Source organism: Danio rerio, chromosome 18, assembly GCF_049306965.1.
Source record: "Danio rerio strain Tuebingen ecotype United States chromosome 18, GRCz12tu, whole genome shotgun sequence".
Lineage (NCBI taxonomy): Eukaryota > Metazoa > Chordata > Actinopteri > Cypriniformes > Danionidae > Danio > Danio rerio.
The window spans coordinates 51,833,805-51,855,000 of record NC_133193.1 but is presented as its reverse complement, the minus strand read 5'-3'; the positions used below and the strand labels follow the sequence as shown (position 1 = coordinate 51,855,000).

Sequence of the window (21,196 nt, the reverse complement as noted above, 5' to 3'; positions counted from 1 at the left end):
TCCATCCATCCATCCATGCATCCATCCATCCATTCATCCATCTTTCATGCAGACTGTAAGATATACATGTAATGTCTATCTATCTATCTATCTATTTATCCTTCTGTCCATCCACCCATCCATCCATCTTTCCGTCCGTCTATCCATCCATCTATCCATCCATCCGTCCGTCCGTCCATCCATCCATCCATATATCCGTCTGTCTATCCGTCCATCCACCCTTCCATCTGTCCGTCCGTCCATCCATCCATCCGTCCGTCCGTCCGTCCGTCCGTCATATAGTGTCTTAATATTCTGAACGCTGATTGGTTGATGTAGCATTTGCATCTGAACACACACAATATAACACTAATGTGTTATAATGTGTAATATAACAAAAGTGATATTCTGCATATTGCCCACTCTGCTTTTTTTTCTTGTTTTCCAAATTGTGCAAGTATTCTGAAGTCATGCAATACGAAAGTTGTGGTCATAACATGATTTATATGATTTTATTTATTTATTTATTTTTGCATGGTGTAAGGTCTCATCATGCTTTAACAACCTCAAATTCTACTCAAATTCATAAGTTTATGCATAGTTTATTTAGCCTCTGTTTCTGTTCTCTTATACATTGTGTGGAAACTGTTCTCCTATTAAAGATAGAGCCTCGTTTCTGTAAACCAGACGGGAATGTTTACATATCGACCTTTCCCACACTTGGAGATGTTTTGCCATGTCTGGAAGCAGAATATCAATTCTCAACAACATGTTTCTTTTTCTGACAGATTTGAAGGACGTGTGTGAGAAGGAGACGTCCAGCAGTGTGTCTCAGACGGACAGACGAGAGGAGAGTCAGCTATAAACATCATTGTGTTCACTGCAATGACTTTATTCTTCACTTCCAGGAAGTGACATGCAGACAAGGCAACAGTGTTGTATATGTATCATATGTCCATCCAGTGTTCTACTAATCTCTAAATAAAAAGAGGACCACAGTCTCAATGGGTTCATTTAAAAATGCTGGGTTGTTGTACCCCAATATGGGTCAAACAATAGATAAACACAACTGTTGGGTTAAAAAGTGTAACTTAAATTAACTTAAATCTCTAAATAAACAGATGACTACAGTCACAATCGGTTCATCTAAGGGGTAAAAATATCATGTTGTGCACTCTAATAAATGCTGAATTCTCATAACCCAACATTGGGTCAAAATATAGACAAACACAACTGTTGGGTTAAAAGTGTAACTTAAATGAACTAAAATCTCTAAACAAAACAGATGATTACAGTCTCAACAGGTTCGTCTAAGGGTTAAACAGATCATGTTGCATATTCAAAAAGATTCTGGGTTGTCGTAACACAACATTGGGTCAAAATATAGACAAACACAACTGTTGGGTTAAAAAGTGTAACTTAAATCTCTAAATAAACATGACTACAGTCTCAATGGGTTAATCTAAGGGTTAAACAGATCATATTGCATATTCTAAAAAATTCTGGGTTATTGTAACCCAACATTGGGTGAAACTATAGACAAACACAACTGTTGGGTTAAAAAGTGTAACTTAAACTAACTTAAAACTCTAAATAAACAGATGAATACAGTCACAATGGGTTCATCTAAGGGTTAAACAGATCATGTTGTATGTAGTAAACAATGCTGGGATGTTGTAACCTAACGTTGGGTCAAAATACAGACAACAGAACTGAAAGGGTTAAAAAGTGTAACATAAATGAACTTAACTCTCTGAATATAAAGATGACTACCGACTCTAGGTTTCATCTAAGGGTTAAACTGATCATCTTGTACACTGTAAAAAATGCTGGGTTGTAACCAAACATTGGTTAAAATATAGACAAACACAACTGTTGGGTTAAAAAGTGTCATTTAAATTAACATTAATCTCTACATAAAAAAAGATGTTTACAGTCTCAATGGGTTTATCTAAGGGTTAAACAGATCATACTGTGCAATCTAAAACAATGCTGGGTTGTTGTAACCCAACATTGGGTCAAAATATAGATTAAACAGCTGTTGGGTTAAAAAGTGTCACCTAAATTCACTTAAATCTTTAAATACAAAGATGACTACAGGGTTCATCTAGGGGTTAAACAGATCATGTTATACACTATAAAAATTATGGGTTGTCTTAACACAACATTGGGTCAAAATGTTGGCAAACACAACTGTTCGGTTAAAAAAAGTGTCACTTAAATGAACATAAATCTCTAAAATAAAAGGTAATTACAGTTCCATTGGGTTCATCTAAGGGTTAAACAGACCATGTTGTATATTCTAGAAAATGCTAGGTTGTTTTAACCCAATATTGTGTCAAAATATAAACAAACACAACTGTTGGGTTAAAAAATTGTAGCTTAAATTAACTTAAATCTCTAAATAAACAGATGACTACAATGTCAACGGGTTATTTAAGGGTTAAACAGATCATGTTGTGCAATATAATAAATGCTGGGTTGTTGTAACACAACATTGGGTCAAAATATAGATAAACACAACTGTTGGGTTAAAAAATGTAACTTTAATTAACAAATCTCTAAATAAACAGATGACTAAAGTCACAATGGGTTCATCTAAGGGTTAAACAGATCATGTTGTACACTCAAAAAATGCTGGGTTGTCATAACGCAACATTGGGGTAAACCATAGACAAACACAACTGTTGGGTTAAAAAAATGTAACTTAAATCTCTAAATAAACAGATGAATACAGTCTCAATGGGTTCATCGAAGGGTTAAACAGATCATATTGTGCACCCTAGAACAATTTTGAGTTACCATAACTCAACATTGGGTCAAAATATAAACAAACACCACTGATAGAGTCAAAAGGTGTAACTTAAATTAATTTAAATCTCTAAATATAAAGATTAGTCACAACTGGTTCATCCAAGGGTTAAATAGATCATGTTGTGCACTCTAATAAATCCTGGGCTGCCATAACTCAACATTAGGTAATAATAGGGTCAAAAAATGTAACTTAAATTAACCTAAAACTCTAAATACACAGATGACAACAGTCTCAATGGGTTCATCTAAGGGTTAAACAGATCATATTGCATATTCTAAAAAAATTTGAGTTGTTGTAACCCAACATTGGGTCAAAATATAGACAAACACAACTGTTGGGTTAAAAAGTGCAACTTTAACTTAAATCTCTAAACACAAAGATGACTAGCTTCAATGGGTTCATCCAGGGTTAAACAGATCATGTTGTACACTCTAATAAATGCTGGGTTGTTGTAACACAACATTGGGTCAAAATACAGACAAACAACCGTTGGGTTAAAAAATTTAACTTAACTTAAAGGTCTAAATAAAACATATGACTACAGTCTCAATGAATTCATCTGAGGGTTAAACAGATCATATTGCATATTGTTAAATATTTTGGGTTATCATAACCCAACATTGGGTCAAAATATAGACAAACACAACTGTTGGGTTAAAAAGGGTAGCTTAAATTATAAACAGATGACTACAGTCTCAATGGGTACATCTAAGGGTTAAACAGATCATGTTGTACACTAACAAATGCTGGGTTGTTGTAACAAAACATTGGGTCAAAATTTAGGCAAACACAACTTTTGGGTTAAAAAAATATAACTTAAATTACCTTAAATCTCTAAATAAACAGATGACTACAGTCTCAGTGGGTTCATCTAAGGGTTAAACAGATCATGTTGTACTCTAATAAATGCTGGGTTGTTGTAACAAAACATTGGGTCAAAATTTAGGCAAACAACTTTTGGGTTAAAAAATTTTAACTTAAATCTATGAATAAACATGACTACAGTCTCAGTGGGTTCATCAAAGGGTTAAACAGATCATGTTGTACTCTAATAAATGCTGGCTTGTCTATATATTATTTATTATACATTATATTATTTCAAACGACTAAAATGTCAATAAAAGTCACTTTGTTAAACTGTAGAGTTGATTTTTCGACATCAAAAGTCGACAGAGCAGAGATCAACGCAAAATATTTAGTCAAATGTTATGTGCTGTCGTCATGGCAAAGATAAAATAATTGAGTTATTAGAAATGAGTTATTAATACTATTATGTTTAGAAATGTGTTGAAAGACTCAAATTACAAACCTCAAATCAAATTAATATTTCACAGGAGGAAGGCTCCTAATCTCGCCTTGAACTCTTTGAATTGTATGCTAATGACATCAGTGGCATTCAAGATGTTTTTCCGCTTATGCATTTGTTTAAATAGGATATCCTCCTTTTGTTATGAAGAATTTCATAAATACATTTTACAAAACGAGTCCTGCAGTAGATGGCAATAGAAAATCACAATGCATGAGCTCAAGGCGCACGCTTCTCTCTCTGATTTTAGGTCAAGCTCGGATTAGAGGAGGTGCTTGTGTAATATACTCCACAAAAATATGTTTAAATCATACTCTTATTCTCTTGAATACACCCATACATACATGTGCACTGAAGGAAAGTCACACAGCTGTAGATATGAATTGCATCACAAACTCAGTGGATGGATCAGTATTGTGAACATCTTTGATGAAAACATATAGAGAGAAACACTTTTGCATGTTGAGATGTACAGGATATGTGTGTGTGTGCTGGCGCTCACGGGCTGCTTCACAGGGACACACGACGCAGAGCTTGAAGGTAAACAAACAACGGCTTATCATAAGCATCTTATCGATAATTATTTACACAGTTGGCATGAGGATGAACATAAATGTTATCTGACTAACATCCAGCAGCTAAATGTGTCTGGAAAAATATTCAAAGGCGTTTATTTTCATAAACCGTGCGGATGTGAGTGCGTCTGACTGTACTGATTGGCTAAAGCAGACGTCTCACGTCAGCATGTTCTAGACGTGCACGCACAATCTTCCTTCTGCGTTCACACAGCACAGCATTCAGGCAAATTACTTCTCTTTCCGGAAAATAGCCAGCACGAATTTACCAGTATATCATATCATATCATATCATATCATATCATATCATATCAGTACACTCAAGAAATCAATATCATTCAATCCACAACTGAAGGTTTACAGAGCTAGTCTCATACATCAACTCGATAAATCTCCTCTTGTCATTTAAAGCATGTATAACTGAATCCCTTTTGTGCTTAGATTACTTGTTTTGCTGATAAATCTACTGTTCATGATTGATCTAGTGCAAAAACTCAGTGGTTCTCTTTCACTTTACCATTTTCATAAAATATATAAATGAAACATTATATTAATATTAATACTTAATTTATTTACCCAATTTATTAATTAAAATGCATGTTAAATAAAATAAATGTTGATCATATTAATTACCTGATAAAAACTGATTATTAATTTTATTTTCTAACTATTATCTAATAAATTATTCAATAAAATAGCAATATCACACTACTTTCACAACAGCAGAGGGAGACATGAGGTGTTCATGACTGTAAAAACATGCATATATAACCTTTTGTGAATGAACAATATAATTTCTCTCTCATCTTTGCTGATGATATTTAAAACATAAATTAATACTGACACAAAACTACTTAATTTCAGTATTGAAGAGTGAACCTGTTTGACTTTTGTGGAGTTTGCACTGGGGGGAGACAAATTCAAATTGGACTGACAGTATTCTGAGAAAAAAATTTCCCTTTTCTGGGTGACACTTTGCAGATTTTTGTATGTGTTTTCTTTCACCGGGCTGTGGCTGTCGCTGTAGTTACTGTTTACATTTTAGTCTATTTGTTAGATAGATTTCTAATCAATCAATCAATCAATCAATCAATCAATCAATCAGTCTATCTATCTATCTATCTATCTATCTATCTATCTATCTATCTATCTATCTATCTATCTATCCTTCCGTCCATCCATCCTTTCATCCATCCTTCCGTCCATCCATCCATCCATCCATCCATCCATCCATCCATCCATCCATCCATCCATCCTTCCGTCCATCCATCCATCCATCTATCCTTGCGTCCATCCATCTATCCTTCCGTCCATCCATCCATCCATCCATCTATCCATCTATCCTTCCGTCCATCCATCCTTTCATCCATCCATCCTTCCGTCCATCCATCCATTTATCCATCCATCCATCCATCCATCCATCCATCCATCCATCCATCCATCCATCTATCTTTCCGTCCATCCATCTATCCTTCCATCCATCCATCCATCTATCCTTCCGTCCATCGAGCCATCCATCCATCCATCCATCCTTCCGTCCGTCCATCCATCCATCCATCTATCTTTCCGTCCATCCATCTATCCTTCCATCCATCCATCCATCAATCCTTCCGTCCATCGATCGATCCATCCATACATCTCTCCTTGTGTCCATCCTTGTGTCCATCCATCCATCTATTTATCTATCTATCATCTATCTATCTATCTATCTGTCCGTCCATCCATCCATCCATCCATCCATCCATGTTTGTCATTCTATCTATCTATCTATCTATCTATCTATCTATCTATCTATCTATCTATCTATCTATCTATCTATCTATCTATCTATCTATCTATCTATCTATCTATCTATCTATCTATCCATCCGTCCGTCCGTCCATCCATCCATCCATCCATCCATCAATCCTTCCATCCGTCCATCCATCCCTCCATCCATGTTTGTCATTCTATCTATCTATCTATCTATCTATCTATCTATCTATCTATCTATCTATCTATCTATCTATCTATCTATCTATCTCTCTGTCCGTCCGTCTGTCCATCCCTCTTTTCTTCTATATATGGTAAATTCAGGTCATTCGGGACACATTTAGTGATCTCAATGGCAAAACGTGTCTCAATTTACCTGAATTCATCCTATCTGAAAGTCACAATTCATTGAATACATTAGGAAGAACACAATAGAGAGTAGTGCCACAATCTATCCCATGGTTGTACCGTTACAACCAGCACAAAAAAATCATAATATTTGTAATCTCAAATAAACTGAACTTTCCTTCGCGACCATCCACCCAAATGCGCATGCGCAGTCAGTCTTCTTTACTAACCCGAGGGTACACTCTGTGCAGTATGATGTGCTCTATGCCCAGAGTCTCCCGAAAACAGCGACCGCAGCACACTCATTTAACTAGGAGGCAGAAATAGTGGCTGTCTTTTATATTGGCTCTTCAACAAGGAGTCTCGAGAACCGAAAAGTCACAACGGCGCCTCCCTTTTGAGGAGCACTCGTAACGTCATAACTCTTCATAACGCGGCTCTGCTTCTAGGATGTGACTGAACCGCGCAGTGCTCGATCTGGGGGACTGGGGGGGATTACCGACCACGAACTAGCCTACCACTTCACGGACTATCAGTGTGTGTGTTTTAACTGCAGACCTACAAAAGAGCATCCTGGTAAGTTGATTTATGACTCAAAATGCTGTCTGTGTAGTGTTAGTCAGCTCGCAAAGTTTTGAGAGACCCACATTTGAGCTGGTCTGGAAGTGAAACTGACCTAATAACAAGTCGAGCAGTTCATAAGTAAGCTTTTTAAATTCGTAAAGTGATCGATTTTAGAACAAATATTTTATTCAGGGGTAAAATAGTATATACATGTGTCTAGAGTGGCATCTGTAAGACTGTAACTTACACGCGCTTGTTGCCAGTTGTTGATAGTTTTCAGTTGTGTCTGTTGTTAATTGAGGTAAAGTTTGTGTCATATTCCTACATTCGTTTATTTTTTAACAGTGACAACTATATATGTATATTATTTACCACGCTACTTTAGATATTGGGTTTAAAATCGTATGTTTGATTCAGTTCAAAACAACATGAACACAATTTAATTGACTGTTAACAATGTTGTAGCTGCTTTAGTCAGTGGCTGCTAATATGATTTACTTATTCAGAATTTGCAAAGAATAATTTTCTGAAAAGATATTATCAGGGAGAAAGTCCCAATCTTTGAATATAAAACCAACTTTTTCTTAATTATTGAGGTAAAATTGGTTTCATATTCCTTCATTTGCTCATTTTTGAACAGTGGCAACTGTATATTTTGTTTACCACATTACTTTGAGTATTGGGTCTGAAATTGCATGTAAGATTGACTTCAAAACAGCATTAACACTATTTAATTAACTGTTAACAATGTGGTAGCTGCTTTCTAATTTGTGGTCTTGAGGTGGAACTGAAAAAATAACAAGTCGAGCAAATTGTAAACTTACCGATAATGTAAACAAACCTTTTATTTTGACTTAAAATAGTTTAGACATGTCTAGAGTGACATTTTTTAGACTCTAAATGTGCTTGTTGTCAGTTGTTGATGTAATAATCCGTTAAGTTTATAGTTTCCATTCGTCTGTTTGAACAGTGGCAACTGTATATTTTGTTTACGACACTACTTTGAGTATTGAGGTATGAAATTGCATGTTAAGATTGACTTCAGAACAGCATTAACACTATTTAATTGACTGTTAACAATGTGGTAGCTCCTTTCTAATTTGTGGTCTTGAGGTTAAACGGAAAACACAACAAGTCAACAATACAAGTCGAGCAAATCGTAAACTTATCAATGACGTAAACATACCTTTTATTTTGGGGTAAAATTGTGTTTAAATGTGTTTAGAGTGACATTTGTTTAGACTTTAAACATGCTTGTTTCCAGTTGTTGATGCAGTAATCTAAAAGGTCTGTAGTTTTCATTTGTCTCTGTTGTTAATTGAGGTGAAGTTGGTTTTATATTCCTACATTCGCTCATTTCTAAACAGTGACAACTGTATTGATTGTTTACCATGCTACTTTGAATATTGGGTGTAAAATCGCATGTAAGATTCAGATCAAAACAACATTAACACAATTTAATTGACTGTTAACAATGATGTTGCAGCTACTTTGATAGTCATTGGCTGCTAATATGATTTCCCTATTCAGAATTGGCAATGAATACTTTTCTGTAATCATATTATTAAGAAGAAAGTCCGAATCTGCGAATATAATAGCCTATCTCAGTGTAGAAAACTGACAAACATAACTAGTCGAGCAGTTCTTAAGTAAGTTTTTGAAGTTGTAAACTTATTGATAATGCAAATAAACCTTTTATTTAGACTTAAAATAGTTTAGACATGTGTCTAGAGTGACATTTGTTTAGACTTTAAACGTACTTGTTGCCAATTGTTGATGAATTAATCCATAAAGTCTCGTTTTCATTTGTCTCATGTGTTAATTGATGTAAAGTTGGTTTTATATTCCTACATCCGCTCATTTCTGAATAGTGACAACTGGATATATTGTGTACCATGCTACTTTGAATATTAGGTCTGAATTGCATGTAAGAATGACTTCAAAATAACATTAACACTATTTAATTAACTGTTAATAATAGTGTAGCTACTTTGATAGTCATTGGCTGCTATTATGATTTCCGTACTTAGACTTTGGAAAGAATACTTTTCTGAAATTGATTTCATTAAGGAGAAAGTCCAAATGTGCAAATATAAAACCAACTTTATCTTAAGTTCCACATTTGTGGTCTCGAGGTGAAACTGAAAAAAAAAGTCTTGCAATTCATAAGCAGATTGTAGAGATTGTACACTTATCGAAAATGTGAACAAACCTTTTATTTAGGTGTAAAGTAGTTTTGACGTGTCTAGAATGACATTTTTAAGACTGTAAACATGCTTGTTGATAAAATAACAATAACATAAGTAAGTTTTAAAAGTCGTAAACTTATCGATAATGTAAACAAACCTTATATTTAGACTTCAAATAGACATGTGATAGATAGATAGATAGATAGACATGTGTCTAGAGTGATGTTTGTTTAGACTTTAAACGTGCTTGTTGCCAGTTGATGCAATAATCCATTACATCTATAGTTTTCAGTTGTGTTTGTTGCTAATTGAGCTAAAATTGGTTTTATATTCCCACATTTGCTCATTTTTAACACTGACAATTATTTGTTATGGTTTACCATGCTTCTCAGTCTGAAATCGTATGACTTTGAAACAACATTAACACTTGTTAAATGACTATGAACAAATGTTGTACTGTTAATATGATTTCTCTGTTTAGAATTCGCAAACAATACCTTTCTGAAATTATACTTTAGGGAGAAAGTCTGAAAGTATAAAACCAAATGCTGTAGACTACATGCTGTCTGTTTAGTCAGCTCCCAAAGTTTTGAAACCTTCTACATTTGTGGTCTCAAGGTAAAAAATAACAAGTCAAACATGTTATTAACTAAACTTATTGAGATTAGAACAAACCTTTTTATTTTATGTCTATAGTGACAGTTTTAGACTTATTTGCCAGTTGTTGATGCAATAATCCATTATGTCCAATTTTCAGTTGTGTCTGTTATTCCTAATAATCCCATCATGCACAGATTTAAGCAGATTTAAACAGTTTTTATTGGTTTCCCAAGCTGGTCAGAGTGGTTTTCAGCTGGCATTTTAAAACCAAGACTTGAATATTGGACTTTTGCTTATACCAGCACATCTTCAAAAATTATTAGAGACTACAATGATAAAACAAGAATTAGTTTTAACCTTGTTTTTGGCAGCATGTCAACTCTTCATCCAAAAGATCATCTTTGCGTTGGCTCGCTGATGTTAATGTAGTGCCAAAAAGTTGAGTTTTAAGCTGGCATCAACATTAATTCATGATGTTTCACAAGCTTAAGATAAAGGATGTGATCTGCAAACTGGCTTGTTGCTTAATTCAAATGTCTTAAGCTTTGTTTTAAAATTGTAACTCATTTAACCCTAAAAATAGCCTGTTTATTATCATTATTTTTATTATTATGATTGTTATTAATAATATTAATAATAATATTGAGCTGTTTAACTGTATTACGCAGTTTTTTTAGCAGTCAAATTACATTTTTGTGTTTTTTTTTTTAAACAAAATAAGTGGTTTTAAGAATAAAAACACAAGTTACAGCTTTAAATTTTGAGATATTAATTAAATTTCCTCATACTTTTATTATTTCTATCATACTTTTTTTTAAAACCATGATTAAAAGAAGACATTCGCTAAAACGTCAGTCTGTGTAACAATAGTGTATGTCGAAAAATCTTTTGAAGCATATTTACAATCATTTGAGATGACGTATTATTATACCCTACAGTTCATATTTTATATTACAGTTTATTATTATACTATACAGTTGGAGTTTGGCCTTACAATACTCATTAATTTTAATGTTTTTATCCTTCATATAACCAGCCATTTATCATTAGGACATTTTTATTATTATAAAATATTATAAAATTTATTATGATCACTTATTCTTTTAAATATTTTAGTATGCACAGATTAGAATAAGTGATTAGTTGAGTATGAAAATCAATGGGTATTTCACGCTTATTGTGATATATTTTTTGCCGAAAGATATTTGACTGATTAACGTGGACACATCCTATGCAAATAAAATAAATTTTATAAATGTTATATGATGCTGATTCCACAATAGGAAGGCTCATCTTTGACCCACATACATTTGCTTAAATAAATATATGTTATTTTATTGGTGCGAGAAGTTTCAGTCAGGATTGCACAGGGCTCATATTATTGCATAAGTCTGAGAGCAACTGGCTAAGATTTACAGAGCATGTAGAAGTTAAGTAATGATTAGCAATACACTCAAGATCTTAAGGGCATTACTCATCACATTATCTGATTTACTTTCTCCATGTATTGAAAGCCCAATACTGTAATGCATATTGTGGTGAGGATATGAGACCGGATGCTCGAGGTGAAAGCTTTTAAACTTCTTTAAATGCTCAGATGATGTCTCTTTCCGTCAACCATTGGAATGTGTAGATCTTGCAATTGAGAGTTGAATTGCAGTGTTTCATGTAGTTGAAAACAGTAACAAGAAGGCAAGCTCAGATGCACTCTTCTGATCTAGGGTCAGTAAGCATTGTGATTGTACATTTACACTTACTAGGCTAAAATGATCAAATTATCATTTAAATGTCAACTGAAGATCCTTTAAAGGATGCCCCTTTTTACAAGATGTAAAATACGTAAGAAGATGTGCATATATTTAGGTGACTGTCGCTTTAAATTCAAATGAGATTGTGCTCATGTGGTTTCTTATTTACATTTACGTTATCACACATTTAGCTCTGTGTTCTGCTCTGTTATTGCATATTGACTTCAATTCCGATTATATTCTAATCATTGTATTTATTTATTTATTTATTTATTTATTTATTTATTTATTTATTTATTTATTGATTGATTGATTTATTTATTCTGTTCAATGGATTAACTGGAAGACGTGATCTGATTTGTGTGTGTGCCTAGCGTACAAAAGTACAGCTTAGTCCCTTTATTATTAATTTGGGGTCGCCACTGCGGAATGAACCGTTAACTTATCCAATATATGTTTTATGCAGAGTATGCCCTTCCAGCTGCAACCCACTGGGAAACATCCATACACACTCATTCACACTCAGTTTAGCTTACCCAATTCCCCTATAGCGCATGTCTTTGGACTTGTGGGGAAAACCAGAGCAGGAGGAAACCCACATCAACACGGGGAGAACATTCAAACTCCACACAGAAATGCCAACCGACATAGCCGAAGCTCGAACCAGCGACCTTCTTGCTGTGAGGTGATCGTGCTTCCCACTTCGCCACCATGACGCCAGATTAATTATCAAAACTCTTTTTTTGTGTGTGTGTAAAATGCTAATGGTCTAATCCGAATCAATGATCTATGCTAAGCTAAGCTAAAAGTGCTCTCGTCAAACCAAGAGATTGACTGAATGGATTAAAAAATGGTAACATTTAACTCTAAATGACTTTGTAAAGTGTTTCAGGCAGGAATTAAAGTATTTCCAGCTTTTATAATGTGCTTTTCTCTGAATTTTCTTTACTTTAAGGCTGACATATTCATTGTAAAAGCCAAAAAACATTCAATGGTCTGTTTACAGTGATGAACAGAGGCATTCAGACATTGGTTTTTTAAGCTGGAAGCATCACGAGTTCCTCAGATGTCAAAAGTCGAGGCCTTTTCCTAAGACAGCAGATCATTGCAACATTTACATGTGGTCCTGCTGATAAAGGCCAAGCTCTGCATGTGTTTCTTAGATAGAAGTTTGGAGGTTCAATATTCTTTTCAGGCCACTGGTTAAAGCTGATTGCGTGAACTTCCCTTTTTTGTTTCCAAGGAACTTTTAGTCAGCTTTACACACCCAGACAGTGCATGTTTTAAAATGGAAGTGCAAAGAAATGTCCTCACACCCTTAACTTATTTGTCTTATTTGTGTTTCTTCTCAAGAGTGAGGTATTTTGAAGAATGAAAGGAACAGACATTGACCTTTATGTGTTTTTTCTTACTGTTGATTTCAATGGCTACTCATTTCCAAAATCGTCCTTTGTGTTGATAGAAAAAACACGCTTATAAAGGTTTAGGGTCACTTGAAGGGTATTTAGTGAACTATCCCTTTAAGAGATGTACTGTAAACGTGCTTCTAAATGACTCAAATTGCTGAGGATTTATCACTTGCAGTGTCATATGTTTACGTTCTGAACATTTATAAATACACTTCCATATGTACATGACCATTTTTAAAACAATGTCTGATGGTAAATAATACTAAATGTTTACTATTTTAGGTCCGGTAGGATCACCTAAATGATTTACATTTGCTGAATGGCAGAATAATGAGATACTTTTGTTTTAGAGAATTGTTTATTAATTTCTATAAAGTTTACACACATTTCCTTGGTATTTTTTTTTAGCTTTGCTTTAAAGCCAACCAGGGCTCATTGTGGAAACGTAGCCCCGTGGACGTTTCTGCGGACCGCAATTTACGTCCCGGGAGGTACGTATTCGAGCGTTTTTTTGTTTTCGTGGATCCGCGAGAGGCCGCTGTGCGCGCTCTTTCGCATCTCGGGCGCCTTTCGGGAGCGCGCGGCGTTTGCGCCCGCGCTGTTCTCGCGCGAAAAGCCACTGGATCGGGAAAAAAAAAAGCAAAAGCCCTCGTCTTCGATTTCGACCGCGTTTTCGGATCCCGCCGCGTTCTCGCCCTTATTTTTCGGATTCCGTTTTTCGTCTTACCTGATTTCCAGAACCTGCTGTTCCCCGGACTCGATCCCGGTTGTCGTCCACTGCGGCCGGCTCCGGCTCCTCCTCTGGGGCCTCCGCTCCGCCGACGCAACGCTGTGAGCTAAGCGGACAAACTGATTGCGTCGGGAAAACCCTCCACTCGGAGGCGAGCCGTTGGCCGGCGAGCGCGAAGAGGAGGGGCGGAGCGGCGCCACACCACCACGCAGCGTTCGCTCCTCTGGCCACGTAAATCGCGGTCTCCAGAAACTGAACTTGGGTTGTTTAAAGCTGTATAACTTTGGTCAAATGTTTTGGGTATCCTTTCACAAGCTTCTCACAATTGTTTGAAGGAATTTTGGCCCATTCCTCCTGACAGATTTGCTGTAACTGAGTCAGATTTGTTGGCTGTCTTGCTCGCACAAGCTTTTTCAACTCTGCCTACAAATTTTCTATAGGATTGAGATCAGGGCTTTGTGATGGCCACTCCAAAACATTCCCTCTGTTGTCCTTAAAGCACATTTGAACTAATTTGTCAGTATGCATAGAGTCATGGTCTGTTTATAAGACCCATTTCCATCTGTGTCTTAGATCTTCACCAGCACATGCAACCTCTGTTAGAAAGTAATTCCGTCATTCAGAGGTAATAATAGTCCAAAAGGTGAAGATAATAATTAATCATGGCAGTTTGTTCATGTTTTGAGCTGCTGAAGGAATCATTTTCTCTTTTGTTTTTCCGGCTTCTCCTTTGCTTGTTTTTGCACGTCACTCTCGCGTTTGTCCGTTTCTGAAAGGATCAGATGTCAGAAGCACTTCAATAATCACGCACATGTTTTTATCATCAGCTCAAGAAGTTCATCATTTCAAATATCAACACGCTCGCAAGCGAACGCGAGCTCTTTGGAGAAAGCGAAACCACTCATGCTTTTGGATGACGTCGTAAAACAAAAACAGGACACGGCAGATATTGTTCTTCTTGGCTTTGTGGCTGTTCGTCAAGATGTTGACTAGGTATGGGACTGTTTTCAAGGTATATCGCTGTTTGGAAAAGTCAAAGTTTTAAAACCGTCAGAATTTTCTGCTATACCGTTCCCAAAGTATGTGTAAGATTTTTTATTTGTTTTTTAGGACAACAGTATCTCCAGCAAAAAAAAATATCCAAAGATGCCGCTTGACATTGTAAAGAAATCTGTGTTTTTTAAATTAATGAAGACAGCAGAAGTCAATGAATGATTTTAAATATTTAGCCTGACGTGTTTACGGCTCCAAAATATCTTAAATATTTCTCAAAATAAAATATATTGTGCACAAAGGAGAAACAAGTTTTTGTTTTTATTAAAACATTTTAAAATATATGTATTTTAGAGCAGTAATCACAGTACAGTATTACCGTAAAACATGATATTTTTATCCAAGATTATCATACCATCCTAATCTTATACCAGCCCATGCCTAATGTTGACAAGGTCTAATGGTTGAGCTCAGGTCAACCATGGCTCATTATTATTATATGTATATATTATTACGGTGTGATGTCTTGGCTGTGTATTTAAAATTGCGCTTCCTTTGTTTTCATTCTCCTAGCTTGTGCACGTGCTAGTGACATTTCTTTGTAAACCAATAGCGTTCAGCTGCATGTCTTGCTCTGCCTTTTGATACCCTTTTGTCATGCTAGGTACCCTTTCAAAAGGGTACTAAAAAAGTGGTATGGTACAGTTCGCTTTTTAGTACCCTATAACAGTGGAAACGGCCATAAAAGCGTACTGAACTGAACCGTACCGAACAAAAAGCTATTTTGAAGGAAGCTGAAAACCTGAATTGACTTCAATTTGTTTCTCCTACAATGGAAGTCAATGGTTACCAGTTTTCAGCATTCTTCAAAATATCTTCTTTTGTGTTCAACAGAATAACGAAACTCATGAAGGTTTAAAATCCACACAAGTGTTAGTAAATAGTGAGAAAATGTTTATTTTTTGAGTGAACTATCCCTTTAAACACAACCAAGAATCGACGAAAGTGAAAATTTAACCTGATGTTTATAGAGTCACCTTTAATAACCTCTCCCACGCACCCAGCTAAATTAAACACAGGCTTTAACATCAATCCCATCTCCAAAATTGTGTAATTACCCATAACCTCTATCACCTTTGTGGATCGCTCAGGTCTTTCACCCTGATCCTCACGCTTTTACACAGAGCTGCATTCAAGGTGCTTTTAATGAGCTCCACATGCTGAAGGCTGTGAGGCCACGCTCTCGAAACAACCTCAAACAATACTGCTCTGTGTGGCAAACCCAGAGCGAACACACAGGAAAAAAGAGTGCTGGTGGTTCAGAGGTAAAGCCTTTGGGCTAGTAACCATTTCAGCTTTGACCTCAGCCAGAAAAACTACCATCATTGTGTTTGGAAATCAGATTAAAGGGTTGGTTCAGCCCAAAAATGAAAATGTACTGACAGTTTACTCACTCACAACAGTTTTTTCATTTTCTGTTGAACACAAAAGAAAATATTTTGTAACTTCAGTTTTGCAAATTTGAGTTGGTTTTAAATGAACTCTGAGAAGAATCCTGATGCTCTGGGTCATTAAACCCAGTTACATTACATCAAGTTTCCACACACATTTAGAATAATTTAGTCACACAACATTAACCCGTACTGGAACAGCTTTGCATTCACACGTCACAGCCTGGAAAACAAAGAAGAAATAAAATATTGTATTTCTGAAATATCAATGTAGTTAAAGTGTATATAAAGTATTTGTATTTCACTGAAAAAAGTGTTGCTTGCAGAACTGTTGCAAACTATTTATTTGTGTTGAATTTAAACAAACAAAATTAAATTTAATAATGTTAAACTTAATTTGTTTGTTTAAATTCAGCCCAAATAAATAGTTTACAACCACTTAACGTAAAAAATTGAGTAAATTCAAGGAATCATCTTTGAATATTTTTTTCAGTCTATGTGATATTTTGTACTTTTTTTTAAATTTAGTAAAAACAAATGTGTATTTTTTATTTATTTATTATTTATTTATTTATTTATTTATTTATTTATTTATTATTATTATTATTATTATTATTATTATTATTATTATTATTATTATTATTATTTAGTTTTTTATATCCTGGGAAATGTTGTCCACTGTAACTTGTTCATAAACAAAGGTTGACAAAAATCACATGACTATACTGTAAAAAAATTAGGGATGTCTGGATCAGGTTTTTTAGCTCTCGAATCCGAGTCATTTAAATTTTGAGTATCGACCGATACCGAACTCTGACCCGATACTTCTATAATAAAAAAATAAAAATAAATAAATAAATAAAGAAGAGCGAAGAAACAGATCTAGGATGTTCCTTATTTTTATTTAAATCCCCTTATTTTAACATTCAACAACTTTGTTCACAAACACAGCACTTCTGTGAGGTAGCTTGAACAATCAAGTAATAACCTAAATTCTTACGTGCTCATAAGCATAAGAAGTTCAGGGTTCTCTACGAAGGTGAATGGCAGGTCACTCATTGCGATCATTTGTGCTATCTTGGCTGTGATGCTCTGTGCCTGTCACAGGGCATTTTTATCTCTCCATTTCAAACTCTTCTGCAGCGTGAGCTGACTCGTCTTCAGTTGGGTTGCCTGGGTAAACTCGCTGTATGTGCCGGGTGTTTGTTTTTGAGCTGCTTTATCAAGGTTTGTTGTGTTTAATGTAGCTTTTTCCTTTCCGCCTCTTGCAATCACACGTTTAAATATCTCACAGTTTGTTATGGCAATGTTGTGGTCATCAACTTTATAATACCTCAAGACTGCAGACTTACTCATGATGTTAAGAACTCTGTACTTCTGCATAAATGTGTTAAAAAATAATAAGTATATATATATATATATATATATATATATATATATATATATATATATATATATATATATATATATATATATATAACTATAAATATACATATAAAAATATTTTTATATGCATAAATATGACTTTGACCTGCTAAAATACTTGATTAAGATTTTGTATTATAGCCACATGCTTCCTCATTCATTTCACTTGTTGTGCGTCGTGTATGAGCAAATGGGTGATGGTTTCATAGTTTCATATTGCAATTATTTTTTATTTCACATGACTTTTCAAAACTCAAAATTAAGGATTTACCAAATTTATCTCTGACCACTGCAAACAATAATTATTTACTAACCACAAATTTTAAATGTGTCAAAACAAGCTAAATATAGCTGTGTGCAATACTTTTTTATTTAACAAAAAAAATATTTAAAAAAACAAAGAAAAACAATTTACTTTTAAAAAATAAATATTGTCATGTATCAAAAAGATGCACAGTAATCTGTCCATGCTGAGATCTGCAGTTAACTACACATAACTAAAGAGTTGACCCCGTATTAAAGCTGTATTATTTAAAAAAAAAAAAGATAATTAAACCATGTTAAAAAATAATAATCTTGAGCAAAAGAAAGCAGGTGGAAAACATATATTATGTGTGTATGTGTGTGATAATAAAAGAATAATCACACGCATACGTTTAAGGTCAATTTCAAAGCAATTTTCAAATGCTGCTGTTTACAAAAAGACAAATTTTGAGCTCTTGAAAGCAGCAGGACTGTGGGTGCATTAGTATAGCATTTTGACTTTTTTTTTTGAAAGAGAACCGATGCAGTTGCCCTCCAGGCATTGTTGCTTCACGCAAGGAAACGGGAGCGCGCACAATTTAAACAGTTGGCCGCATCACATCAGCTGTTAGCGCGAGTAATCATCCTCTCATTCAGTATTCACCTGCTTCACTTGTGCGAACAGTAATTTTTGTTAGTTGTGCTGTTTCTTGATTCTAATAGGACATTTGCATGCATATTAGGGTCATCCTTATTGTCGAACCCTGCTTTAAAGGAAACCACAATTAATTTTTTTTTTAACCAGCCAAAGTGGCTAGTGCGAGTGACTGTCTAACCCGCCAAAGCTGAAATCTACCTATTTGAAGTCAGAATTATTATCCCCCCTTTCTATTGTTATTTAAATTTTTAAATATTTCCCAAATGATGTTTAACAGAGCAAGGAAATGTTCACAGGATGTCTGATAATATTTTTTCTTCTGGAGAAAGTCTTATTTGTTTTATTTCGGCTAGAATTAAAGCAGTTTTAATTTTTTTAAAATCGGTTTTAACAACAAAATTATTAGCCTTTTGAAGCTATATATTTTTCGGTAATCTACAGAACACACCATCATTATACAATAACTTGCCTAATTACCCTAATCTGCCTAGTTAACCTAATTACCCTAGTTACGCCTTTAAATGTCACTTTAAGCTGTATAGAAGTGTCTTGAAGAATATCTAGTCTAATATTATTTACTGTCATCATGACAAAGATAAAATAAATCAGTTATTAGAGATGAGTTATTAAAACTATAATGTTTAGAAATGTGTTGAAGAAATCTTCTCTCCGTTAAACAGAAATTGGGTAAAAAATAAACAGGGGGGCTAATAATCCTGACTTCAACTGTATATATAAAAATAGAACTTACATACTAAAGAAGCCATTGAACTGTTAGAGAACACCTGAGTTCATCAAAAATTAATTAAATTAACAGATAAAGAAAAAATAGGTCAAACAATGCAAATGTGACACACTTCACTATGACCTTTGACAAAGAGAGCTGTCCTCCAAACCTTCGGCAGCACCTAAAGAGAAAATATGAGAAACAGCAGGGAATTATGTACAAAACAGAAGTAATAATCAGTAATCCTGCTTTCAGATATTAAGGATTTACTGTAGTTGCCAAGGACATAGCATCCCAATGGGGGCATGCATGACAGAGAAGGAAATGAAATGATATATATACACGGTTTAAGTCAGAATAATTCGCCCTCCTGCAAATTAGTTTTCTTTGTTCAAATATTTTACAAATGATGTTGAACAAATTCAGGAAGTTTCACAGTATTTCCTACTCTGTCTTCTGGAGAAAGTCTTCTTTGTTTTATTTGGGCTAAAATAAAAGCAGTTTTTATTTTTTAAACCCATGTTAAGGGCAATATTATTAGCCCCCTTAAGCAATATTAGTTTTGGATCATTTATAGAACAACCACTGTTATGCAGTGACTTGCCTAATTACCTTAACTTTACCCTATTTAAGCCTTTAAATGTCACTTTAAGCTGATTACTAGTGTCTTGAAGAATATATAGTCTGATATTATGTACTGTTATCATGACAAGGAAAAAATAAATTAGTTAGAAGTTAAATGTATTAAACTATTAAAACTATTATGTTTAAAAATGTGTTGATAAAATATTTTATATATATATATTTTATAAATGTGTTGATAAAATATATCTAATATACATATATATTAGGCCGGCACGATATTGGAAAAGACTGACATTGCAATATTTTATTTTTCTGCAATAAATATTGTGATGTAAACAGCTTAATAGATAATTGAATAGCATTTTGATGGTTTTAATAGTTTTCAGGTAAAAAAATTGAATAATCACAGTGCAAAAAAATGCTTTTCTTACTTTACTTTGTCTCGTTTCTAGACCAAAAATCTAAAAAAGAATAAAAATATGGTTTTGTTTTAAAACTCGGATGAAATAGAGCAAAATAAGAGTTTTCCCCTAAAACAAGTGGGGTAAGTTAAATAATCTTGTTTGTTGCTTTAAAATGTTGATATTTGGACTAAAATCAAAGGAAAAAAAAAAACTTTTTTGTTGCATAAATCGTATAAACTCTGTATATATACATTAATTAAATACAGTTCTGTATCTCTTGGTCAACTATAATCCAGACCTAACATTGCAATAATTGTAATAATATGAAAATTATGAATTATAATATTCAAAACAGCAATAATGTGTGCTGTATATTCCACCAATTCAATAAAGAGTAAATAGGTGGCAAACGCAAAGACGCTGCAAATGCAAACAAGATGTGATAAAATGCAAACATACCATCTCTTTATTGTGTGCTGCTGTAACTTTTTATTGATCAACAAAGCACTTAACCTTTCATGAGTTTTTTAGCTGCGCTCTTGGCCTTGAAGACAGTTTTATAAGAAGCGTATTGAATTGAATGTAAAGGTTGCTGCTGGATCTGAAACACACACTTGCATACTTATATTGTGCTTGACATGATTCTGAAGGGTTTAGTTATATATATATATATATATATATATATATATATATAT

General features: G+C 34.3%; 2 protein-coding genes across 4 annotated transcripts in view; both read left to right on the top strand.

Annotated features, from left to right (window-relative positions):
- The window catches only part of tirap (toll-interleukin 1 receptor (TIR) domain containing adaptor protein), a 7,191-nt gene extending 6,210 nt beyond the window's left edge, over nt 1-981 (top strand). For all 3 annotated transcript variants that reach the window (XM_073929753.1, XM_002667112.8, XM_017352088.4), the window contains one exon: nt 768-981. In XM_073929753.1, the coding sequence (XP_073785854.1) occupies nt 768-844 (77 nt within the window). In that variant the 3' untranslated portion in view covers nt 845-981. The remainder of the gene's footprint in view (nt 1-767) is intronic.
- A 6,292-nt stretch (nt 982-7,273) lies between these two features.
- Nucleotides 7,274-21,196, top strand: part of st3gal4 (ST3 beta-galactoside alpha-2,3-sialyltransferase 4) — a 50,126-nt gene continuing 36,203 nt past the window's right edge. Inside the window, 1 exon segment of the mRNA NM_001083029.1 lies at nt 7,274-7,351. The gene's annotated coding sequence lies outside the window, so the exon portion shown is untranslated.